The sequence below is a fragment of the Rhinolophus ferrumequinum genome, unplaced genomic scaffold (assembly GCF_004115265.2).
Source record: "Rhinolophus ferrumequinum isolate MPI-CBG mRhiFer1 unplaced genomic scaffold, mRhiFer1_v1.p scaffold_58_arrow_ctg1_1, whole genome shotgun sequence".
Taxonomy (NCBI): domain Eukaryota; kingdom Metazoa; phylum Chordata; class Mammalia; order Chiroptera; family Rhinolophidae; genus Rhinolophus; species Rhinolophus ferrumequinum.
The window spans coordinates 286,548-313,233 of record NW_022680423.1 but is presented as its reverse complement, the minus strand read 5'-3'; the positions used below and the strand labels follow the sequence as shown (position 1 = coordinate 313,233).

The 26,686-nt window shown below is 44.1% G+C and overlaps 1 protein-coding gene across 1 annotated transcript in view; it reads left to right on the top strand.

The window, feature by feature from the left end:
- The window catches only part of POU2F3 (POU class 2 homeobox 3), a 50,709-nt gene extending 24,902 nt beyond the window's left edge, over positions 1 to 25,807 (top strand). Inside the window, exons 2-11 of the mRNA XM_033102248.1 lie at positions 4,554 to 4,658; positions 6,136 to 6,238; positions 8,430 to 8,512; positions 10,749 to 10,931; positions 11,361 to 11,502; positions 13,161 to 13,297; positions 14,861 to 15,022; positions 20,831 to 20,897; positions 22,040 to 22,175; positions 23,126 to 25,807. Of these exons, the coding sequence (XP_032958139.1) occupies positions 4,614 to 4,658; positions 6,136 to 6,238; positions 8,430 to 8,512; positions 10,749 to 10,931; positions 11,361 to 11,502; positions 13,161 to 13,297; positions 14,861 to 15,022; positions 20,831 to 20,897; positions 22,040 to 22,175; positions 23,126 to 23,165 (1,098 nt within the window). The 5' untranslated portion in view covers positions 4,554 to 4,613 and the 3' untranslated portion in view covers positions 23,166 to 25,807. The remainder of the gene's footprint in view (positions 1 to 4,553; positions 4,659 to 6,135; positions 6,239 to 8,429; positions 8,513 to 10,748; positions 10,932 to 11,360; positions 11,503 to 13,160; positions 13,298 to 14,860; positions 15,023 to 20,830; positions 20,898 to 22,039; positions 22,176 to 23,125) is intronic.
- Positions 25,808 to 26,686: the final 879 nt, after the last annotated feature.

Genomic DNA, 26,686 nt, shown 5'->3' with positions numbered 1-26,686 from the left:
TAAATAACATGACTGATAAGCTTGTTGCAATTCCAGAGTAGGTACAAGCAGGAAAAACAAGGATGCTTTTTCTGGGAAGTTTCTTTTCAGGAGGTAGCAACTCCAAGTGGCCCCAGCCTCCTAAAGAGCCTTTAGTTTATTAAAGGGCCCCATGTCTCCTGCCGTGCATCACTCCTTTGTCTAGAAGTTTGGTGCTGTCGGGGAGAAGATGCCAGTGTGCATGGGTAAAGCTGCATCTAGGTTGGTCTATCATTGTTCTGTCTAGAGACCAAGGACTGGCTGAGGCCACCTCCCCAGACACTTGCAGAGGTATGAAAAGAGGCAGGAACCTTGGTCACAGGGAGCAACCAAAAGCCACGGAGCAAGGAGAGTCCCCCAAATGAAAATGCAGCCAGCACCTGTTGGGTAGTTTGCAGCCTTCTTCACCGAGACGGGTTGCCTGCCCCCCGTTCCACCACTTGGGATAAGTTTTGAGGATGTTTTCATGAGCAGACTGTTTTCCAGCCCTTTCTATGTCAGTTACAAAGCAGAGACTCGTCCTCACTGCTGGGCAGAAATGTGTGTGTGTGTTGGGGGGGGGGACTCTGGGGGGAAGAGAAAGAAAAGAAAAAAAACTTGCCTGTAATTGAAGGCAGGTTGAGAGATGTTCATGCTTTGAAATCCTCCTTCTTGTGAAATGTTTATGAAACATTTTCCACAAACGAATTACGCAACTGGGACAGCAGCTTTGATCATTTTCATCACCAGTGATATAGTCATTAGTGTAGGGCTGCTTTTCCCCAGAGAGAGCCACGTAAGAATGTCATGGGGAGGGTCTAAGGATGACACCCCGTCCCCTCATACCCAATCGCATGACCCTAAGTAAGTCCAGGTACATGCGGGGGCCAGAACACCATCTTTTTCATCTTGTATGATCTATTTTCTCTTCTATCTGGAATGTTTATAGTATTGTTTTGCAGAAAAAGCACCAAGGGAGGGTCAGAGGACCATTCCTTTGTCATAGTTTTGCCAGTGTTTAGTTATATAACTTTATACCCATCTTTCTAGCTCTCTGGGCCTCCATGAGATAAAAAGGTAAACACTTGTCTCCACACCTCCTGGTTGGGAGATGAAGCCAAGTAAGGAAAGTGTGAAGGGCTTCCAGATCCTTAGAAGGGGCTCTCTCTTTCCAGAACGAGGCTACTGCTATCTAAAGCAGGTGATGTCAAAGAGTTCACTTGGATTAGAAAAGATAATCATCCATGAGACCTTTTTACCTCCCTGGTCACTGCCCAAACTCAGTGTAATGCCTTTTGCACAGTACAGTGGGTGGAGAAGATCCTAAGCTAAGAAACCTTGTCTAATATACAGATAGAATGATCAGTGGTGGTGACAGGGCAGAGCTCTCTGTGGTGGCCCATGTCCCCAGGGATTAGTTCATCTCAAGTAGAGTCTGGAGAAATATTCCACTTGCGTGAGAAGAACCACCAAAAGGACCCTGGAGACAATCTTCACAATTCCAGGCAGACTGTGGGTTTGGTTGGGTTTTCACAAGTACAGGGGAAATTGGGTTTTCATCCAATTTGCCTCCGGTTCTCACATTAGAAGTCAGTAGGATCCAACAGAAGTTTCTCTATCTCACCAGATCCACAGCCAACACCCAGTTGCCTGGAAAGGCTCCAATCTTTTCCATTTGACAGCTGTAAAATTGATTTTTTGATTTGTAGAGGACTTTATTCTGAATTTCTTAGTTTCTGAACCCACTTTCTGAGAAGTGTGCTACAGGGAGTGAGTTGATGCTGTATCTGCTTCCCTCTTATTCCAACTCTGCTCTATCTGAGACGCACCGACCAAAGCAGAAATTTTAGAACTTGTCATAGAAAAAGAAGTCTCCATTATTGTCTTTCACTTTGGTTTGTTTAGGATTGTCTTCTTTGGGGGTTACTGTCAGCAGCTCACACCCAGGGGGTAATGAATTATGAAAAATAAAGGAGTAAAAGGTTGGCAAAGAAAATACTCAGAAGAATAATAGAACACCACAGACTAACACCCAAAGGAACTCTCTGCTATTAGGCACTTCATTTTCAGAACTGGGAGGCGGGCAGTGCCCCTAAAAGAGTTTGAGGGGCAATTGATCCAGGAAGCAGATGAAAGGGTGAGTTTTCTTTTATGATGGCTCTGGTTTCTGAAATTAAGTGTTGCAGGAAGACCTGGCACTGATTCTAACAGATAGTGCTCAGGTTGGAGGCAAAGCACATGTTTTCAAGCTCTGTCATAGCTGCAGCTCCTTATCTACCCACTGAGCATAATGAGTCTCTAAGGGAGCCCTGCCACTTGCCTCCAAGCTGGAGCGAGGCCAAACTGCCCAAGGTGGTTCCACCAGCTCCAGTTCTCCAAGTTCTCCCCCTATCTCCCTTCCTTCATCCTGTCTTACCTATCCCTCTCTGGGATGAGGGATGTAGAAGGGAGATGTGGGGAGGGGAGGCTGGCCAAAAAGGCTTTGCTTAAGTAAAATTTCCTCTCAGAGCAAGCCTTAAGGTTTTTGTTGTTGATGGTTTTAAATAAGTAGTTTGTCTTCTATTTCTAGCTTTTGAAAACCTGCTAACAAATGTTTCCCTGTAATTCAGGCTGTGGAAACTCCGATTTCTGGGGGAAGAATTAAGACACCAGAGCTTCTTAGACAGCGATGCCAAGAGTGGGTGGGAAGAGCTGCGGGGCCCTGGGGGACAGGGATTGGGGTTGTGCTGAGATCATGACCTGGTGGCCATGCTTCTCTCGAGTTTCCAGAAAGCCTCACTCTCTGTGCCCACGGTGCTACTTCTCTCTCTCTTCCTCCCTCCTCTGTGCTCCCAAGGCTCCAGAATAGTCTCCTTAGGTGAGAGGAAAAGAGAGGAATGATTTGTAAAAATTGTCCATGCAAGAAGCATCCTCTTACCAATTTCTGTGCAACCAGGGCTTCTTGGTGCTTTCTAGATCTGCTTCATCTAAGAACACTGCAGCAACCCGGACTAGCTCAGTCTGCCAAATGCTCTATCGAATTGTAATTTGTAATTTCGTTTTAGGACTGAGAGGGGGAAAATAATCATGTAGAATCATATAACAGATGAGGAAATTGAGTCCCATAGAGGCTGAATGATTGCTCAAGGTTACATAGTAGTGAGTTAGAGTTAGGAATAGAAACAAGGTCTAGCTCCCATTTCATTATTTTCCTCATTGTGTCCCCCTGGAGACTATGGAAAGATGGGTTCTATTTATGTCTTTTATTCGATTAACACGTATTAGGTTCCCATTATCTGCAAGACACCATATTTAGGACATCAGCTTCCTTCTCAGTCTCTAATGTCACTTCATAGGATCTTCCTAACTCTCCAACCAAAGGTATTTTTTTCTCTAGTGATCCAAAGCACCATTTTTTCACAGGGATTAAGCATAAGTATAGCTGTTAGTCTGAACCTTTAACTTGGGTTAAACTAATACCGACAGGAAAGATTCCAGGATCTCAGTGACATTCTCAGTGTAGACCAAGAAAATGGTTTAAGCCAGGATATTTATGGCCAAGAATTTCCATCAGAGGATCTCCTCAATGTCTTTTATATGACATGGTCCAGATCCTGTGCTGCTTGCCATGTTATATGAACTCAAAGTCACTTAGCTGCCCTACCCCCATGTATTTCCTGTAAAGCTGCAAAAGGGTATGTAGTTGTTCTCAGGGTGGGTGGAAAGGTGGGCACAAGTAGTGCTTCCTGCCCTGCTCTTGGACACCTGGAAACCCATGAGTGGGTGGCTGGTGCTGTCATTGAAGAGTGGTAGAGCCTGGAGAAAATTTGGAAACTACCACAGACCCCTCAGGCTACAACTGCAGCAGTGACGATGAGGGAGACATGTCCCAGCCTGTAGGGAGACAGGCAAAGATGGTCACCAAAGCCACACAGGCAAAGAGGGCTGCAGTGGTAGCTTAGCATGCAGAGGACAGGGAGGTGTGAAAAACAAGGGGGGGATGGAAGGGAAGCTGGTCTATCAGATCAGTGGTTCCCAGACTTTGGGATTTTGTGAACTGGGAAAATGAAAACCAGAATATGGGGGAGATTGGTTAAGGATTGCCAATTTTGCACTTTGTGAGGTGGGGAGTTTTTAAAATATCATTTAGGATCACCATCATTTCATAAAAGAAATTTTAACATATCCCCTCCGAGAAAGAAAGATCATCTCAGATTTAAAATAAAATTTTCAAGCCACTATAATATCCTTATTTTTTCTCATTTGAATGAGGAAGAACATAAATTACACTGTGTATCAGCACAGCCCCTAGAATGGTGTTTGGGAATGATAGATCTAAGTGGAGTCCCCATCTTGCAGACTGATACTCCAGAGGGCCACTCAGCTCTGGCTCCTACCAGCTGCCCTGGCCCAAAAGGCACACACAGGCAGGGAAATCAAGCTGCAGCCCGGCAGGCTCTGTGCTAGCTCTTTACTCCCTGGGCTTATCACTCATCTCCTGCTTGTTCTCCTCAAAGTTTCCTTTTCTGTTAGCCTGGGGATGCCCACAACTGACACTGTCCTGCCTCCACTTACAGATTAAAACTGAGGATCTCAGTGACTCCTTGCAACAGACCCTCGCGCATAGGCCATGCCACATGAGTCAAGGACCTGCCATGACATCTGGAAACCAAATGTCTGGGGTAAATGCCAACTCATGTCAGGGAGTCCTGACATTCTCTGTAGGCCAGCGAGTTTAATTCAGGCCTTCTGCAAAAGGTCTGACCTCTAGACTTGGCACTCAGTGAATCTATATTGGTCTAAAGCAGGGGTGTCAAAACTTTTTTCAACGTTTTTTACCAAGGGCCATATGTGGTAAAATACACAGACAGCCGGGCCACTCACTCGAGGTGAAGTACGTATTGCCTCACCTGGTTTATTTAAGTAAACTAAATACAGTTTTGGAATTTGCTGCGGGCCAATTAGCAATGGATTGCGGACGCAGTTGGCCCCACTGGCTGCAGTTTTGACACCCTTGGTCTAAAGAATCTCCTGTGGGAAATGTGAGAAAGAGATTAGAGGCCTGGGATGGGGGTGGGGTTATAAAACAGTTCTCTTAAAGTTGAAGCCTGGCTAGTTATTTGAAAAGGGAGGTCCCTACCTATCTGGGATAAAAAGGAGGCAATCTTGCCAAAACGACAGACCTAGCAGCTATGGGGCTGGTGTTAGCCAGCCACATTCAGAGGAGCCCTATAATGACAGCTACTGATACGATCATAGAGAATTTTTGTCCCCAATGAGCCTATTCTCCATCCCCAAGTTTTTACATCAAAGCCAAACTACAACTGAGTGCTGGTGCAGGGAGGAAAGAGATCCTGAAACACTAACCACAAATATCTGAGAGGACGTTCATGTAGTGAGCCCCTTTCTTTGTTTGGAATACCTGAGGAAGAAACAGCCACCCCTTTTCCAGTCATATTTAATACAAGAATGTGCATCCATTCCTTTACTTCTTCATTCAGCAAGAGTTTACCAAATCTTTTATTTTTGCACAGACTTAAGGTACATGAGGGCACAGAGTCCTGGAGGTTTAGATCACAGAGGGCTCTCAGATTCCCCCAAGTACTGGGATTGGTATTTCCATTTCCTGGGCTGGTGGGAGGAACCCAGGGGAAATGGACTTTCTATTTAATCAAATTGGTTTTATTAAGAACTAATAACTTGTCATCTTCCTCCAGAAAAGGTTCAGGCCCAGAAAATGTCCAAGCCATGGCTTTTAGCATAATAAAGTAGCGAGAGTTTAAAACAAAAAAAAAGGACAACTGGGATTGCTTGTTGTTTCTAGGATAAACTTCTGAAAGATGGGGAATACTTAGTCTGTGTCCCAGGGAATTTATAATCTAGCTGGGAGACAGGACTGACACAGGCAAAATTTAATAATAAGGCAAGATTTAAATGACAATAAGTTGCACAGCGCTGCTTGGCTGAGTTGTAATAACACCAGCATTAATGGAGTAGCTACTATGTGCTAGACAGTAGGGATACACAGAGGCATAAGATAAGGTCACTGTCCATAAATTCTTAGAGTCTGGAGACCCAAGGGACAGACAGGCAACAGACAGATGGAGCTGGTACCCCTAGCTTGTAAATTCTGTGATGTTTGTATCTCCCCACATCCAGGATATGACTTCCCTCCATCCCCTCCAGCAGCTCGTACTGGTTCCTGGCCACTTGCAATCTGTATCCCAGTTTCTGCTATCTCAGACCCAACCTGGGCAGCAAGGTAAGAACCCTGGGGTTTTCCATATAGACCAAGTTCAGTAAAGTGCTGCTGCTGCTTACTGGATGAGGAAGCCCAAATGTGAGATATGGGTGAGTGGCTTAGCCCTCTAGTATTAAGACCAGCTTTTCCATATCAAGGCCTGAGGAAAGGACCCTGTCATTCCCCCTCCAGTCTGAGTCTCCTTCTCTGCTTCCTCTCTATCTTCCTCAATTTCATGGCCACTTGAGACTGAAGGTGCAAGCGTGGTACAGAACTGGGGTGGTCCAAGGAAGGAGGTGCTCGTTGGGAAATGCAGTACAGACAAGTCACAATTCCTAGGAAATACCCCTCAGAAGCTTTACTATGGTTCTCTTTGGATAGAGCAGCAGTGCCACCCACAGGCTGTAAACAGGGTTTTCAGGTTTTCTTTGGCTGGGAAATTGTTACCAGAGAACACCTCCTTGGACAAGAGCAAAGGAATTAGAACATTCATAACAATAGCTAACATTTCTTGAGCATGATGTGCCAGGAGCCCTGCTGAGTGATTTTCCTGATTTATTTTTCAGAATAACCTTGTGCAGTAGGTATGCTACGGTGACCTACTAGAAAGTTCCAGAACAGTCTGTCTGAAACCCTGCTCTTGGCCATCACAGTACTGCTTCTCCCTCTCTTATTTCCACCAAGTCGATCCAAAAGTGATGGAAGAAGTAGAAGCTCTAGAATCCAAACAAAATTGAACTGTGTCTTCTTTTCTTAGCTCCTTCCCAAATTACAGGCCTTATCCTTAGTTTCCAAGGCATCTTAGAGCATTAATTACTATGATGACAAATGAGAACATATTTGAAACTTTAAGTATTTATTTTGGCTAAATCATATATATGTCCTCCTGGAATAAGAAAGGGGTGATAACACTTAAGTCAGTTTCTGTATGGAAGATAGTGATGTGAAATTGGCCCAGGCATACAACCAATAAGGCCAACGTATGATTCAGGGCAAAGAACAAAAACAAACAAAAAAACAATTCAAAATTTGGAATCAGAAAATCTCACTGGTAAAAGTTACTAAATGTGTGTCCTTGGGAAACTTACTTTAACCTCTCTGAATTTTCATTTTCTCCACCATAAAAATGGAAAAATAGTAAAACTCTACCTCACAAGGTTATTGAGGGTTATTTGAAATAATACATGTGAAAAGGTTTTGTACACTTCAAAGCACAACATAAATGTCACATTACGATTAGAACTCAGGCCTCTGGACTCCCAGTACAGGGTTCTTGCCCATTTATCTTAATAAGAAAAAATTAAGTCCTGTCTTTTTTAGACTGAGGAGCATAAAGGTCAGCATCAGCAGATGCTGTACATCAGTGACCCCAAACAGGGACAACAGAGACCCCAAGGTTCTGCTCTGTTGAGTGATTGGGGTGACCCACCCCATCGTCTGCTTTGGTAGTTTGATGGCTCCTCCCCACAGTGAGAGTGAGAGCTCCTGGCTGTGGCCCTTCCTGGAGGGAGGCCACTGTCACAACTGCCGACCAGGCAGAGCCCTTCATGGACAGTTTTCCTGGAGAGGTAAGGAAAAAGTGGTCCTTAGGCAATACAATGAGCAGGTATAGTCCATATCACCAGATCGAGTTTCCAGATGCTTAGTCCCTGATCTCTTCTCCCTCAGTCCTTCCTCCCAAGTATAAGATGTCCTGCCAAGAGCCTCTAGCCAATGGTCCACTGCCTTTTGGAGCTGTATAGTCTCATCCACTCGTTTTGATATCCTTACAGATTTGGCTAGGCTTTTGTAACTGTCTTAACAACTTCTGCAGGCAAAATAGAAATTCCCAGCTTCAGCTTGAATTCTTAATGGTCACCCCTGCAACTCCTTCCCTCTTGGGTTTCTCCAGTTCTGGTTATCAGTTCCCAGAGCAGATTGTCTTGACCCTCCTCAGCCTTTGCACCACCCCAGGCAGACAGGCAAGCAGAAGGACTGGTTTGGGGACTGCTGTTTACATATGTTTATCTCTGTGTCTGATTCTCCTCCACCTTTGTGTGGCAATGCCTGGCAGTTCCTGTGGAGACCTCTCCACGGTGCTTGAGGTGGGTTGAGGGACCTGATTATGTAGCAGGGGTGGGGACAGTTATCGTGGTTCCAAAGTTGCAGAGCATGTCTTTCAGATGGCCTGGATTTTATTCGTTTGTTCCTTTGTCCCTCCCCTTTCACCCAGGTCTGCAGCCAAATCTTCTCCCCTTTCCACAGCAACAAAGCTCTCTCCTCCTCCCACAGACTGGACCTGGCCTGGTGTCCCAGGTAAACAACCACATTCTTTCTGTTTCCTCTAAAAATGTCTTGGTTCTTGACAGAGTTAAGCTCATTGGTATTCCCTCAACCCATTGATGATGCACTTACCCTTCTGGAAAAAGGAAATAGCAGGGGATTAGCCATGTTGGCACATGGAAAAATCTAAGCCACTGCCAGGGGAAATGCTTGACCCAATATCACTGGTACGGCCAGAAAGAGAACCCAGAGATCTAAGCTCCTGGGCTAGCCTGCTCCATAATATAGGAACTCCACTCTAGTCCAGATCAAGACCTAGCATCACTCATCTCAGAACCAGTGGTCAGCTCACTTTGCAGGGATGCCAAGGTGACTTCCAGCTCTCCCTGGGAGCTCACAAGCCCGGGGAAGACCAGAGTCCCATAGGCCTGATGTTCCGAGAGCACAAAGCCAGTGGCTCTTATCTCTGGGGCCACTTAAGACCCACTATTCTAGACTGCCTCCTGCAGTGGGCACATGTGTGGGTCAGGACTAAAATCTTTCAGGAGGAGCCATTTGCAGAGCTGCCTTGGTTCTACACAGCACCTGTTTGCCAATTAGAAAAAAGGTACCTCTTCCACTGGCTAGATGCAGCCTCATGTCAGGGTGTATGGCTTGGCAAGAGTAGCAGGAGCTTTATTGTAGCTGCCACTCCTCCCCTATCTACACAATTAATAACCTGCAAAGCTGCATGAGATGACTGCAGAAATGGATGTGCAGAAGAGTTGGGAATGATTGCACAGATCCTAATGTCCCTCCTCTATGCTAAGATCCCCATGGATCACTAAGGGTACTGGCCTTAGAAGGCTAGAGAGTCCTTGAAGACATGTGGAAGGAAGGTGCCATCTAGTGGCCAATAGGAAAGGCAACACCTGCTGGCTTTCCTCAAGATCAATCAGCTCTTACGTCTTATAACATGAGAGCCAGGAGAAACAGAAGCAGAGACACTGTTTAGAAAGTTATTAAGATCATCCTGGACAGTGGTAATAATGGACTGGCTTAGGGTCATAAGAATAAGAATAGAGGGGAGGGAATGAATGTGAAGATGTTTGGGGAAGTTGAATCAGTGCAATTTGACATCTGAATGGATCTGGAGGGGGAAGGAGAAGGTCTAGCAAAGCACTCAGTATTTGTCAGATGAAAAAACAATGAATTAATGAAAAGGAAGGTTCAAAAAGGATCGAGGCTTTGTCCTGAGGATCTGGTCTATGCCACCCCCTCCCTGTAAAACAGGACCGAACCCACAATGGTTTCAATCATTCTGTTCTAAAAGACCCATCATTGGGGAAAAGAGTCCTTAACTTGTTTCTGGTCGTTTTACCTTCCATCATAAGGATGACTACCTTCATGGTAAATCTGAATATCTTGGAAGAGAGAAGGAGTAAAGTTAACCCCAGTCTACGGAAAGAGTAAACTGGGAAGGAGAGAGGAGAGGGTAGACTCAGGTCACATTACCCGCGTGATGGGTGGTGGCCCCTGCACTGGACACAATGCCTGGAACCCTTGACTTGGGTTCCATTCCTTCTTTGTGGAATGATAGATGTCATCACGAGTTCAATTCACTCCTGATCCCAAATCGGTACAACATGGATTCTAGGTTTAATGGTCCATTTTTTCTATGAAAATAAAATAAAGAAACAATATCTCCTGAGAATCACAAATGAAATCAAAGTGCATTTGGATAGCACTGAAAGACTCTCATGAAAGAAAATGATAATTTAGAAAGTAAAATGGCAGTCACAGAGTTTGAAATTGTATGGAAATTCTACTAATGTAATGAGTCTCAGATGTCCTCTGTTATCTTCAGTTAATGCCTGTTGAACACCTCAGTAACTTTACTTTGTGGAAAAAAACAGGCAAAGCAAACAATCTTTTCCTTGTCTTGAGATTTGTTTTGGAAATCTTTGTAAACAACCCTGCTAGCTCCTCTTATGGTGGGAAACGGAAAGAAGGAAGATACCTGCTCAGAATCAAATAGTGAGTCATAGACTAAAACCCAGAAAGGCCACCTCCCTGTCCCACACTCCTACTGTTTCTACTCAGCTGTTCTAGGTATTTCTATCCCTTCATAGAAACTCCTATTTCCACTTCCATGCCATTGAAAAAACAGGAATCTAATGTAGCCAGGAATCTGTCATCCTCTAAGTGAGCCTATTAGTATGAAATATCAGAAAATGCCATTTGATCTGTTGACTATTTGTATATCTGCTTGGCTTATATTCCCTATTAGGCAGTTGGGCGCTCTGGGCTGCCAGGATCCTCTTTAGAACCTCACCTGGAAGGGTCCCAGCATCTCCCAGTGCCCAAGCATTTACCCAGCTCTGGAGGGGCTGATGAGCCCAGTGACCTGGAGGAGCTGGAGAAGTTTGCCAAGACCTTCAAGCAGAGGCGCATTAAGCTGGGTTTCACACAGGTTTGGTTCTGTGGGAAGTAATGGAACAAACTGGGTTGAGTGAATGGAAACTGGGCTTCCCAAGTGCAGGTTTCAAAAGCAAGCTGAGGTTTGACGTGCTGTAGGGCAAGCCCATTGTATCCCTATGTTCCCTGAGAATAGGACACAGTTGCCATTCGTAAGGAAACTGAGGGCGTTGCTGGTGGAGAGGAGAGAAATGAGAGCCATACAAGGGGCCAGACATGTGGGTACAGCCCACTCAGAGTCTGCAGAGAGAAATAAAACAATTCTCCATCTTAGAGGGAAAAAAACCTAGAAAGGAACCAAGGCAATAGTGGGTGCTTGAAGGCTCACTGGGTACATGATTGGTGCTAGGATGGTGGGGGATGTAGACCAAGAAGAGAAGGAGCCTGTCTCCCAACTTCCTCCCTCTCTACCCCCCACATGCAGGGAGACGTGGGGCTGGCGATGGGAAAGCTGTATGGCAACGACTTCAGCCAGACCACCATCTCGCGATTTGAGGCCCTCAATCTGAGCTTCAAGAACATGTGCAAGCTCAAGCCACTGCTGGAGAAGTGGCTGAGCGATGCAGGTAGGCCTCAGGGCTACATGAGGATAGATGGTGCCCTAGAGAATTCTACAGGGAACGGCCTATTGACTTGTCTGTGTTGGGGCTTTAGGCAGTCAATACATAATACCTTTTTGTTCTCCTCCTGAGTGTAAAACCAAGTGAGAAATAAGACACAGGAGACAGGCTAGTGAAGATGAAAATGTCACCTTAATTACTGAGAAAGCCCTGTGGAGGACATGGCTTGAGGTCTGTGGCCATGAAGACTTGTACCCATTCCCTTCCCTAACCCAGACCCACCCAACCTAGACCTCAGGACAGTTCACCAAAGACACAGGTTGGGTCTGCAGAGCAGATCCAAGATTGTTTTCTGGACTAGGTCTTGGTCAGAGGGATAGGGAAGTGGGTTCTCTGGAGTCTCACTGGGAGGAGGAGACAGTAGACACAACAGAAGTTCTTTATCTGGCTAATTCTTGAGTAGGTTTTCAGAGGGTAAGGAGTTACTGTGAGTTGGACTGGTCAGGAAAGTCTTACAGAAGGGGTGGGGTTTGTAGGAGAATTCAGTCAGGTGTGGTGGCCAGGGAGGCATTCCAGCAGGTCAAGGACATAAGCTAAGGGACAAATATTTGGAATGATGAATGGAAGTTTGCTGTCAAGAAATAGCATGGGACAGAGTTTCTCAACTATGGCGCTATCAATACCTTGGGCCAGATAATCTTTGGTGTTGGGGTGCTGTCCTATGAATTGTAGGATGTTTAGCAGCATCCTTGGTCTCTATCCACAAGATGCCAGTAGCACCCACTTCCAGTTGAGACATCCCAAAATGTCTCCAGATATTGCCAAATGTCCCCTGGGGAGGGGTGGTACTACAAAATCGCCCAATTGAGAACCACTGGTCTAGCTGAGAAGGAAGGAGAGGATCCAGTGCCAGGGCTGGGCTCTATTCAATAGATACTTGCGGATTGTGGATTTGTGGTTACTGTGGAAAGGGTGGGGTGGACAGCCAGGGATGTTACCCTCTCAGTCCTTCCACATGGAAACATGTGAGGGGGCAAGAAACCTCCCTCCCATAGACTATCCCTTCTGTGGCTTTTATTGAAGTATTTAAGTGAGAGATAAGATCAGAGGTTCTTAGGATCTTTGGGAAAGGACCTTACAGATCATTTCTAGTGTGATCCTCCATTTGACACCTGAATCCTTCTTAAGGGATATCCCTGCCTATTGATCAGACAGCCTTAGCTCTAACACTTACACTGAAAAGAAAATGGCTTAAACACCAACATTCTACCAACAGGTACCGTTGCTTTTAGCTCAAAGTTCCAGTTCAAATTATACTTGGTGTTCACATCAGGCATACTTATAAAAGACAGACTCCGAAGTGTTACTTGTAGGAGCTCTGCATGTATCCCTCACACCCACACATACTGATGGTGTACCTGAACCATGATCACAAACAGTGGAGGCACTACTGTGGGAGTCATGAAGGATCTTTGCCCAGAGCAACGAGGAGAAGCAGTACTCTTGGTCTGTTCTGGTTCCCCTAGTTCGGGGAGAGAGGCCTGGTCCTGAGAATATCATTGTAGAACCCACCCCAAAGAGTTGTTGAACCCAAAATCCATTAAGACAGGACCGGCTGTGTATTCCCTTCTTTGAGCTTCCTCTGATTTTTCACCTCCTGACAGAATCTTCTCCATCAGACTCCTCAGTGAGTACCCCCAGCTCTTACTCCAACCTCAGTGAAGTGTTTGGTAGGAAGAGGAAGAAACGCACCAGCATTGAGACCAACATCCGTTTGACTCTGGAGAAGAGATTTCAAGATGTGAGTGGCTCCTCCAGGTGGGAGCGGGTGGGTCAACATGTGTAGGTTGGCTGGCAAGCACAAATAGGCCCTTTGGCACCAACCCCTAGCCACCATACACCTGCCCTTGGGAAGGGGCCAAAAAACAAAGACACACCCCCTCTATATGCACCCAGGTGTTTGAGTAAAAGTCTGCCCTTCATCTCAGGTTCCAGAAACTTCTTTCTCCACTTACCCTTCTTGCCCTGACATCTACGTATTTGGGGCCCATTGTCCCTCTCACTGGGAGATTTAAAGAATGGGATATAGTATAGGGTTCCAGAAGAGGGTGTAGCTGTGTACCCATTTGAGGTAAAGGGAGCAAAAACGGCATTGTATACAATTTCTTTATTTTTTATACATTGTTTTGTATTTTTAATATTATAAGTCTAATAAATGCTCATTGTAAACAATTAGGAAAATATAGAAAGAAAAATCCGTCAAGTGCCATATAAATGTATTTCCTTCTGTTTCTTTCTTCCAGACACATTTAAATACCTGTAATCATTTTATACACATACATTTTTTTAACATGTTGCAAAAGCGCATTCTTGAGCCACTATGTGGAAGCTAATAATATCCAACTCCATGCCACAAGAGCTGGGGGAGAGAAAAGGGAAAAATAGGTGTGGTCTAAATAGCTTCTAATCAGGATTCCTTAGGCACCAACCTCCAGAGCCTGCATCTATACCACAGAGGTCCCTAAAGGATGTGTCCATGGCCTAGTTCAACCTTGCGGGCCCCAAGCCTCCAGGACTGCTGCCTCTCCAGCAGATTCTCCCGTGCATCTGGTTCAAGGGTTTGATAGCTGCATCCTGCTGACACGATGACAAGATCTGGCTCTTTCTTCTGATTAGATTTCTCAGAGCAACAAGAATAAGGGAATAAGAGGGAGGAAAGGGGGTTGAGATCAAAGATTGGGTGGGGGTGGGAGGGGTCAGAACAAGAGAGTGATATATATATATATATGTATATATATGATATATACATATACATATATATATACATATATATATATCTATATATATATATATCCTTAGTCTTGATGGATTCCACATTTTAGCTTTAGCATTTCCTATTTTGAGGTAGGACAGGAAGCAATGCCACAGGAGAAATGTACCAAGTTATGAGGAGAGAACACTGAGGATAGCATGGGTTCTGGGAATTCTTCCTGCCCCCACATAACTCATCAATGGACTCCTCTTTTCAGAATTTGTCCTGAAGGAAGGAGTAACAGTAGAGAACCTGTGTCAGGCCTTGTGCTTGGAGGTTTACACACATTTTCTCATGTAATCCTCACAATAATTCTTTATGGTAGGCATTATTCTCGTTTCATAGATTATAAAACTGAAAGGTTAAGAAAGGTTAAAATTTCCTAAGGACACACAGTAAGTGATAAATTCAGTATTCCATCCTAGGTCTGATTCTAAAGCTTTTGATCCATTTATTGTTCTATCCTGCTTCCTTGGAATATCTGTCCCCCACCCACAATTCACCCTATTCCTTTCTTCTCCTGACCACCCTTTATCTCTTTGGTCTCTGTAGAACCCCAAACCGAGTTCAGAAGAGATCTCTATGATTGCAGAACAGTTATCCATGGAGAAGGAGGTGGTGAGGGTCTGGTTCTGCAACCGACGCCAAAAGGAGAAGCGAATCAACTGTCCTGTGGCCACACCCATCAAATCACCGATCTACACGTCACATCTGGTGAGTGGCCAGGACGCAAGCTGTGTGCCAGACACTGGGGGGAGACGATGCGTGGAGGGCAAAGAGTCTTCTCCATCCTGGGGGAGTTGCTGGTTGGGGGTTGAGGGGGCATGCAGTAAATAAATCAGCAAATAGATGCTGTATATTAAATGTCTAATATGAAGAAAAATAGAGAAGCATAAAAAGATAGAAAGTGATAGTTAGGAGATGCTTTTTCAATAGAGAGGTCAGGAAGAACCGCTCTGATAAGGTGACATTTCAGCAGAAATCTAAGTGTTAAAAGGGAAATATGTAGGAGAAAGGGGGTTACAGGCAGAGGAACCAGTAAATGAGAATACTTGGCATGTTTGAGTAACAGCAAGAAAGCCAGAGCAGCTGGGGGCAAAGCAAGAAAGGAGGCCAGAAGCAGGAGATGAAGTGAGAGAAATAACAGGGAGCAGACCTCCCAAGGTCTTGGAGGCCATTGAAAGGACCCGGCCTTATAGCTTGTATGAAATAAGCCACAGGAGGACTCAGAGAGCCTGAGCTGGCTGACGGGCTACTGTGTAGGGAATAATCTGTGTGGAAGCAGGAGACCAGCTAGGAGAATTACAATAATAAGGCTGAGAGCAGTAGAGGCTCGGGCTAGGGTGGTAGCCATGGTGGTGAGGGGAAGTGGTTGGATTCTGAATATACTTCAACTGTGGAGCCAAAAAGATGTGCTTATAGCTCAGATGTGGAGTATGAGAAATGAGGCAAAGATGATTTCAAGTGTTTTGGCCTGAGCAACTGGTTGGGAGATGCTGCCGTTTTCTGAGATGATGAAGACTACAGGAGGAAAAGGTTTGAGAGGAAAAACTAAGAATTTAGATCTGGACATGGCTCCTACCCCAAGAGGATATGTCAAGCAGACAGTTACATCAATGATTTTGGTGGTCAGGGCAGAAGTCAGGGCTGGGAATAACTTGGAGTTCAGACAGACCTGGAAGTCTGGGGAGTAGAAAATATCTTCTCCATCCATGGGCGAGACGGTGCCTGGAGCATATGGGTGGGAAGTTTCTTCTCCATTCTTGGGGATGGTGATGGTTGAAGGTTAAGGGAATTGGGGATAATGATGATGTCCTTGATGCAAGGATTAATGAAATTCAGCCTTGTCCGGGGTGGGACATAGCTGTTTCATAAAACTACACCATTGTTCATCCTTTCACCAAATATTTATTGACTACCTACTATATCTTGGTCTTTGTGCAGAGTGCTGGGGATACACATATAAACAGTATTTGTCCCCTCTCCCGGAGGACCTCACTGTGTAGCATGGGAGACAGACAAATAAACAAATGATAAACAACATGATAATTTCTCTAGGAGAACTTAGTAGTCACAGCTAACAAAGCCTTTGGAGGTAGTGGTTAGGGAAGATTCCCCTAGGAGATAATTATTACCTGGACTGAGTCTAAAAGGCAACAAGGAGTGAAGAGGCAAATAAGTGGGTGGTGGAGTTTTCACAAGGGAAAGTACGAGAACAGTGGTATAGATTAGAGAGAATATATTGCACATTCATGGAACCGCAGATGGTTACATATGGAGGAATATTGAAAGATAAGGCTGGCTAGATCAGTAAAGGCCAGACTGAAGGGACTATGTGTGCAATGCTAAGACACTTAAAGGCTTGGAGGAGTCATTGAAGAATTTTTAAGCATGGCATTGTCTTGATAAAATTTGCCTTGTAGAATGATCACTGCAGTATAAAGTTTGGTTTGAGAGACAGGGAGAACAGTTAGGATGTGACTGCCATTATCCAGCAGAGAAATAATGAGGACTGAAGAAAACCCATGTGGTAAGAATGAGAGGGGTGGGAGAAATTCAGGAGATAATTAGAAGGTAGAATTATTAGGTATTGGTTAATAAACTGAAAATTGGGTGAGGGCACAGAGAGTGATATAGGAAAGAGAATAGTCTGGGATGACTCAGCATTCAGGCTGAGCTGACTGGGTAGATGGTGGTGCCATTGATGGAACAAACAAACACAGGGGAGGAGCTAGTTTGGGAATAGGAAAAAGTGATGACTTTAGTTATTTTTATTATTGTGTACAGTGCAGCCTGTGAGACACCCAAGTGGCAATGTCCGTGGACACTTGGAATCATGAGTCTGGAGGTGGGGAGAGAAGCCTGGGACGGAGATATGGACCAGGGAGACATAAGCATAGACATGGTGGTTGAAATCCTGGGTGAAGAGGAGCTCACCTGTGGTGTCTGTACAAAGGAAGCAAAGAGGAAAGTACAGGTCTCAACCATCTGGAACACTAGCATTTGAGGGATGGGCAAAGGAAGAGAATCGAGGGAAGAAACTGAGAAGGAAGAGCAAAAGAAGGCAACAAATTGCAATGAAATAGATGTAAGGGATAAAGTAGCTGTGAGGAGCTCTATAGGAGTGCTAGAGGAAAACAGATGAAAAAACCCAAATGGGGTCTGAGAAGGCTGACCCGATTTTTATTTATTTTTTTTTAATTGGGGAATATTGGAAGAGTGTGTTCCTCCAGGGCCTATCAGCTCCAAGTCATCCCTCAATCCAGTTGTGGAGGGCGCAGCCCAGCTCCAAGTCCAGTCGCCGTTTTTTCAGTCTTTAGTTGCAGGGGGCGCAGCCCACCATCCCACGTGGGAATTGAACCGGCAACCTTGTTGTTGAGAGTTTGCGCTCTAACTGAGCCATCCGGCTGCCCCTCCTGAAGCTCAGCAGCAGCTCGTTGTCTTCAGTCTAGTTGTGGAGGGTGCAGCTCGCTGGCCCGTGTGAGAATCGAATTGGCAACCCTGTTGTTCAGAGCTCGCGCTCTGATCGACTGAGCCATCCGGCCACCTGGCTGACCCTATTTTGTTTGAAGAACAGATTAGAAGTTAGCATGAAAAATAACTGGTGGGCAGAAGAAATGGTCTATGAGAAGGCATGGAATTCTAAAACAACATGGTGCTTTTGGGGAATCAAGCATTTCAGTCTGGCTGGAGCCAAGTGTTTGGGACTAAGAGAGATTGATGAGGGCCAGATTGTGATGGGCTGTGGATGCTAACGTACCCTAAAAACTATAAGGATCCATTGAAAATGTTAAGTTGGAGGCAATGTGATATTCATTCATCATTCCCTTCTTAAAATATTTCTTGAGTATTCACCATATGCTTGGCACTGGGATACAGTGGTATAATAGGACACTTGTGATCCCTGCTTACAGTCCAGCAGGAAAAACAGACATAAACAAGTGCTATTTGTGCTGAAGGCTCTATAGAAGATGTATTTGAGGGACCTGACCTAGTCCAGGGTATCAGGGCTTCCTGAGGAATGATGTTCAAACTGACAGCAGAAGAATGAGCGGACATTAACGGGGAAAAGTTCTGAGTTGGGAGGACAGAGAGGAGAGAGTATAGGGAGGAACATTCTAGACAGAGGAAACAGTGTGTACAAAGGCCCTGAGGCTGGGGTGCTGGGAAGAGGAAACATGGAAGGCTTGAATGGGCTGGAATCAAGGGAGTGAGAGAGAGTGTGAATGAGGAGGCTGGAGTAGTAGGCGGAGACTAGATTATATAGGGTGTTGTAGGCCACGTTAAGGAAATTGGACCATGTCATAAGAACATTGGGATCTTTAAAGATGGGGCTTTGTTTAGAGCAGATGGGCGGTAGGATCTTGCTTTGATTCAGTCCTAACCCAGGACACCAGCATGGAGAAAAGTGGTGGAGGCCTAGAGGAGCTGTGAAGGAGCCTGACTCATTCTCATCATACATTCAACACATATTTGCTGAGCACCTGCAAAGTTCCAGGCACTGTAATAGACACTGGGGATATAGCAGTGAACAGCACAGGCACCATCCTGCCCTCATGAAGTCTATAGCTTCGTGGCAGGCAAAGACATTAAATACAGAGGGTGCCAAAAGATGTGTACACATTTTAAGAAAGGAAAAAACTATTAAAATTGTAATACTCAATATATACCAATAACAAAAGATGAATACAAGTCACGTTTGACTTCTGCAATTACAAGAGGTGCTCAAAGTGGTGACCATCAGCATCCAGACATTTCTGATTACGGCCAACTACTGCATGAGCAACATTGACCAAAGTGTCCACTTGTATACATTTTTTGGCACCCCCAGTATTTACATTAATACTTGTGGTTTCATGAAGGAAGCAGATAAAGAAAATGTTCTGACCCTATCTTTTCTTCAGGTCTCATTGGGGCAGTCTCTTTGGGATTAGGACATAGTTTCTTCTGCTTCTGATATGAAATAATCTCTAAGACATGTAGTTAAGCAAAAAAAAAAAAAAAAAAAAAAAAAAGGTAAAATGGTACCCACATTGGTGGGTAGAATGCTACCATTTATATAAAAAATTAAAAGGGGGATATATATGTGTGTATATATATATATATATATATATATATATATATACACACACACACACACACACATATATATGCTTGTATATGCATAATCGGTCTCCAGAAGGAAACATCTTAGAAGCTGGTCACAATGACTAAATACATTATTTATTTTAACACAATAACAAATTTTTTGGGTGTGGCAGAAGAGAGGGGAGGAGAAGAAGAGGGAGATTATTGATAACATCTCTTACCATGCTGCCCCACATCTGTCTCCACCCTTCTTGGGGGCCCTGCCTACTGAGGAGGCTCATTGTAAAACAGCAGGTAAATGAAAGCAGCAGAACCACTCCTGATTAATGAGGAAGTGAGGACATGCTGCATCCTGTTGGGATAGGATGTTCCAAATTAGGGAGGGGAGGAATATCAAATCACAGCTCCCTGAGCAAAACTTCCTTTCAGTGTCTTTTGAAAATATTCACCAGCGCTTCGCCTGTCAGCATGAGAAAAATGAGGGGAAGGAAAGTATCAAGATTTCAGTTCAAATGAAAAGGTGAACAGCATTTAGAGACACAGAGCAGCTGACAGTTTCCTTCAGGAAGGAAGGGAACTAACATTTAACAAGTCCTGCACTTTTTACCAGGTATCGAGTTGGAAGATTTATGAACATTATCTCATTAAATCTTAATTAAAAGAAACTATAAGGGAAGTATTACTACCCTTTTACAGACGAGAAGACTAAGTCTCAGTGGGGTTAGGTAACTTGCCTGAAGTCACACAGGTGGGCAGTCCATACTTTCTAAGACGTCTTGTTCTAGGTTCTAAGACAGTAATACTGAGGGGGAGATTGCTGAACTATGTGGGACGTTAAACTAAATTATCTTAGATCCCTTCCAAATCTCAGAGTTGATAATGCTGTGAGGTCTCTAGGGCAAAATGAAAAGCTTCAGAGACTGATTTATACTCCTCTGGTTATTTCCAGAGAGTTGATTGTCCACTCATGCATCAGGCTGAGAAGCCTGAGACAGGCTTGTTAGGGCTGATGCCCTGAGTAAATGCAGGAGTCTTTTAGGAAGGAAGAAGTGGAGACTGAAAAATCGGCAGCCTACTAGCCATGTCTGCCACAGCAGGGTCCAAGAGGTGCTCCTTTCATCACCAGAGCACTCAAGTATGACAGTTTGACCTGGCAGTGCCAAAGAAACCTTTCCAGGGACACACAGGAGGGCATGTAGAGCCTGGTGTCAGCAGCAGGGAGCTGCGGGAACATGGCAGAGCTGGAGCTGGATGCTGGATGTGGGCCAGGGGCCTTCCTGTGAAATGGGACAGAATGTAGGTTTGGACTAGGAAATCATCAAGGAAGCTAAGCCCTGGGCTCCACAGAGTCTGGGATCCAGCATCCTGGGAGAAGCATCCAAGGTTGGAGAAGGGAGTAGGAATCGACATTTACAAGTTTGTGTTGCATTTCAGGTCTCTCCCTCTGGGTCTCTGGGCCCCCTTGCCATCCCTCCTGTCCATAGCACCATGCCTGGAACAGGTGAGCTTTAAAATGAAGTTTCTGAATAACACCAGAATTCCTTTAAATAATGGAATATTAGAACTGAAAGGTACTACCTAAGTCAGCATTCCCTAAATGTACTTCAAAGGATATGAAAGTCTGTGCTGGAGGAAAAGTGTTCCATGATCAAGTAAGTTTGGGAAATGCTGAATAAGCAAAAGTTTAAACAAGCGTTTATTTTTTGTGTTGTTTTGATTGCAGCACTTCTCAGCACTGAAGTGCATTGTACATTCCTAAAGTAGTTGTATGGAAGGCTAGAGGAAGGCAGGGTTTTCCAAACCAATTTTCTACAGAACTCTACTTTTCAAAAAGTACCTGTAACATTTCAAAGAGTTAAATAGCGTGACCATTTGTCTGGATGTGCCCAGGACAGTCCCAGTGTCTGTCTCTGGTCCTGACAAAGTTATCAATAGCACTGCCTTCCACTCTTCAAAGTATCTTAGTTTGCATGGTAAAATTTATGTCACCTTGTCCACGGTTTTTGAGAAACTCATATACAAAATTTCAATTTAATCCAAACCTGCCATTTTACAGAGGACAAAAATGAATTTCAGGGAAGTGAAGTGAGTCACCACAGGCCACAGAGCTGCTTAACCCGGGACCTAGATTTGGGTCTCCTCAATCTTGGTTGTGCTCTTTCTAGAAGACCATGTACCTTTTGTTTGTGGAGATGGGAACACTTGACAGGCTGGCAATCTTTAATTGTGCTCTCAGGTTCTCTTTTCTTTGCCTATGTCCTTTTCTTTCTTTGCTCCTCTCTTCCTTTCTGAGGTTTCTTGTTCTTTTTCCCGTCCCGCCTCTTGGTTTGGGGCTGCATATGCCCAGCCCAGGGTGTGTCCTGGAGTAGGATAATTTTGGCATCTGTCCTTCTTGCTTTAGCAAGTCTGGGACTTGCAGAACCAGCCATGCAACTCTCCAGGGCCTGGTTTGAGGAGAGCACTTATAATGAGAGCCCCTCTGGGGCCCAGTGCTGATGCTAATGTGGCAGGGGGTGGGCAGGTGACTGGAGGGTCAGGAGAGGGTGAAATCCCTTTGGGGACATATGTTTGAAGGGCTCTGTCTTAAGGTCCCAGAACCAGCTGCATTGTGTTCTCCTTGTTTGTGCTTCTCCTCGTCCTCAGTAACACCATCCTGTTCCCCTGGACACAACAGCAGGCCTCCGTCTCCTGGCTCAGTGCTCCACGCCAGCAGCCCCACCGCATCTCAGAATAACTCCAAAGTGGCAGTGAACTCCTCCTCCTGTTTCAACTCTTCAGGGTAAGATGAAAAGGGAGAGTACAGCAACATCCCAGCAGGGCAAAGGAACATGTGAGGAGTATCACAACCTTGGGAAAGAGAGCTATCACAGAGTTGAAAGAAGGGACTGGGATGGGGTGGCAGGGAGGGGACAGAGTGGAGAGCCAGACTGGACTTTATCCCTAGGGAGTAGGATTTGAAAGAAAAACTTCAGCCAGTGAGCAGTCCTGGCAAGGAGCTCATGTCAACAAAGCCAAAATTTCCATGCTCACTGGGAACGTGGAAATTTCCCAACACTCCTGTCAGAAAGGGCCAGGCCCTTCATGAGGCTTAGGAGTTCTCCACTTCATGTCAGCAGCCCTGTCCTAGGTGTTGTGATGTGAGCCTGAGCTTCGTATGGCTGACATGGTGAGAAAGATAGTACTACTCCCTCTCTCCTGCTCCCACCTGGAGTGCAGTGGGGGAAAGTAGCCTCTTGGGCCAAAGAATCTATTCTAAAAAGTATTTTCAGAACTGATGCCTTGAGAGATTCTTCCCTGATTCAGAATAAAAGAGAGATTTGAAAGTTTGGTGATACGTTAAAGACCTGAGCTCATTGGAGGAGATGAACTCACTTGTGCAAACCCAGGTAGCTCAGCGCGGCAGCCAGCTCCCATTGGCCCACCACTGTACAGCCTCAAAAGTTAGGCTTCCTTTAGCACCCCCACCAGAAAAAGAGAGAAACCATATTATGTATACTAAAAATTGTTTTGATACAATTCATATACCATAAAATTTATCATTTTAAAGTGTACAATTTGGTGGTTTTTTAGTGTATTCAAAGGCTGTGCAGCTCTCACCATTATCTAATTCCAGAATGTTTTCATCACCCCAGAAAGAAACCCTGTACCTGTTAGCAGTCACTGCCCAGTCCCGTCTCCCCTCATTACATTAGCGGCTTCACAGTTGATATGTTTCTTTCTCCCTTCCAGATCTTGGTACCGATGGAATCATCCCACCTACCTCCACTGAGACCAAAAAGTTTCTCCTGTTCCACCTGGCCCTGTATTCTCCACTGGAAGGAAGGCAGTCACACCTTCTCTATATGGACAGATTACTTTCAGAAGAGTAGAAGAGAATCCCCACTATCAATGAACCTAAATCTTGCCTTTATGAGCAAGGGCCTCTGGAGATCCAAACTGTGATTGAACCATGTGTTGACTCCTAGTGTTCTTGAAATTCATACCAATACTAGGAGTTGATCATTTACATCTTCCTTGCCTGTGCCCTTACCCTCTAGTTCTAAATATTTCAGATGGCATCACTGTGGCCGTGGTGTTTCAGAGAAAGGACTTTTCGCCATTATTCTGCAACTCATTCTGGGGACAGCCATTTGCCTGGTGTGCCACACTACCAGAAGGGGAGATAATGGTTTTGACTCTGAACTTAGCCACAATCTCTGAACTGGTTCTAAAATCTGTGAAAAGATTTGAATCCAATGTCTCCACCAAAGCCTTGATGTTTTTTCTATTCAGTAAAGTTTTCTGACTGAATCTTCTTTCACTCCATTTCCCTTTAGCCCCACCCCCTCTTCTACAACCAAATCCATTCATGATTTTGTTCTCCAAGTTCCCTCCTCTTTACAGAAGACCGAGTCCCTCAGTCTGCTGGGCACATTTCTCTGCCTGTAGGTGCTCTTCTGTCTGTTACATCTGTCCCAGAGTTCAGGAGCACTTGTTCCTTCTCTCCTACCCTATGTTTCCCCTTATTTCATCCCTTTTCCCCTCTATTGGCTGCAGAAGGAAGAAGACAAAAGCAAACATGCAACAATTATGCTGGCAAAACACCTGTAGATAGCCCTTTCCTGTTTTTGCATTATGTTCTTCTCTCCTTAGTATGGAATTTTCCAGCAAAATGTTTAACTCAGGTGTGAATTTTGAAGACGTCTCTGTAATATTTTACCTTCTTTAAAAAAAAAGAATGAAAAAGAAAGAAACATGTACCAAAGTGTTAAATAATGTGCTGGCTCTCACAAGAGTCCCCAGATGGACTGGGAATCCTTGTTAGCTTCCCAGGAACACCGTCTCTGGCCTCCTTTGTGGGCCAGCGTGTAAGAGACATGACATGAAGCCATTCCACAAACGGTAACTTTTCTTTTTAAGACTGCATATCCAAGAAAAGTTGATATTCAAAGGAATCTCACTGTTCCTAAATAAATTTGCATAGTGATAATATAAACTATTCCACTATTGATAAGAAGAGGTTTAGATTATTGTTCTCTATCTTTTTGTTGTGGGGGATCCGAGTGCATATGATAAAATAGGATGGGAAAAATGTTTCAGATTGATGCATTAAGTCTGTTACTCCCCAAACTGATCTAAAGATGACATGCATTAACACAGGGCTCGGAAGAGTTCAGAGTTGCTGCTCTTTTTCACAGAACTGCCTTAAAGGCAGAGAAGGCGAGAGACTTGATTTTTTTATTTTGTAAGTGGGAGATGGTAAACATTTAAGGTCAAGTCATTCGTAGACTTAAGAGGTAAAGGCTGAGGTTAGTAGCTCATATCTCAGATATCCTAAAGGTCAGTTATTCATAGTTCACAATGAAAATCTGTCTTAAATAGGTATTTAAGGCAAAGAATAATTTATAGATTTGCCTTTGGAATGTACTGTGACTCTTGGTAAGGGGCTTGAGGGGGCAGGGGAGCTATCCTTGTGGGTTTTCTTAGGTTAATACAAATTTAAATAGTTACCATTCCTGAGGTAAATATTGACCTGTGGGAAAGGGAGGCTCTTCAAAAGTGTAATGGCTGAAGGAGAAAAACTAAAATTGGGATTAGACATTTGTTGCAAATAATAATATCCAAGTGGAAAATGTTTACATAAATGGTCACGAGTTAACTGTTCTTGATGTTTGAATGGGGCTTATATTAAGACTAATATTTTCTGTCATGAATTGGGAAAATGTCTATTGATAGGTGGTTAGCTTTGCAAAGAAAGAGTGAGTTGAAAGGGGCTTGGTATGCAGCAGAGACAGCAAGAAGAGCCTTCAACTGTAATTTAAGCATAAAAAGGGACTATTCCACCACCCATGAGCACATCTGTGCATACATGTATATTTCATACATATGTATGTGTGCACGCTTCCTTGTAAACTCACTCTGATGAGCTGACCCTTTTCTGCAGCAATCCTGGCTACCTTGATATCTTGCTCAGGTGAGTGCTAAAAGTTGATCTGCACTGTCCAAGGCTCTAGCTTCCATCCATTTGAACTTTTCAAAAAAATACTTTAATTTTTAAGCAGTTTTAGGTTTACAACAAAATTGAGAAGAAGGTGCAGACATTTGTCGTATGCCACCTGCCTCCACATGTGCATGGCCTCCCCAGTCATCAACATCACTCATCAGAAAGTACAGCTTTTACTAAGGGTGAACCTACATTGACACATCATAATTACCCAAAGTCCACGGTTTACCTTACAGCTCACTCTTGGTGTTGTACATCTTAACAGGTTTGGAGAAAAGTATGACATACTCATCATCAAAATATCATACTGAGTATTTTTACTGCCCTAAAAATCCTCTGTGCTCTGCCTATTCGTCTTTTTGCTCTCTATATTCTTGGCAACCACTGATCTTTTTATTGTCTCCATGGTTTTGCCTTTTCCAGAATGTCATATAATTGGAATCATATAGTACATAGCCTTTCTAGATTGACTTCTTTCACTTAGTCATATGCATGCTTGTTTCTCCATGCTTTTCATGGCTTGATAGCTCATTTCTTCTTAGCTCTGAATAATATTCTATTGTCTTGATGTACCACAGTTTATTTATCCATTTATCTACCTACTGAAGGACATCTTGGTTGCTTCCAAGTTTTGGCAATTATGAATAAAGCTGCTATAAACATCTGTGTGCAGGTTTTTGTGTCAACATAAAATTTCAGTTCCTTTGGGTAAATACCAAAGAGTGTGATTGCTGGATTGTATGGTAAAAATATATTATTTTTATAAGAAATTGCCAAACTGTCTTTCAAAGTGGCTATACTATTTTGCATTCCCACCAACAATGAATGAGAGTTCCTGTTGCTCCATATTCTCACCAGCGTTTATTCTTGTCCATATTCCAGATTTTGGCCATTCTATAGGTATGTAGTAGTATCTCATTGTTTTAATTTGTATTTTCCTGATGGTATATGATATGGAGCACCTTTTCATATGCTTATTTCCCATCTATATTTTTCATGAAGTGCCTGTTGAGGTCTGTGGCCCATTTTTCAATCTAGTTGTTTCCTTGCTGCTGAGTTTTAAGAGTTCTTTATATATTTTGGATAATGGTCCTTTATTAGATGTGTATTTTGCAAATACATTCTCCCAGTCTGTGACTTGTCTTCTAATTCTCCTGATGCTGTCTTTTGCAGAGCAGAAGTTTTTAATTTTAATTAAATCTCGCTTAACAATTTTTTAATTCATGAATCATATCTTTGGTGTTGCAGCTAAAAAGTCATCATATCCAGGGTCATCTAGGTTTACTCCTATGTTATCTTCGAGGAGT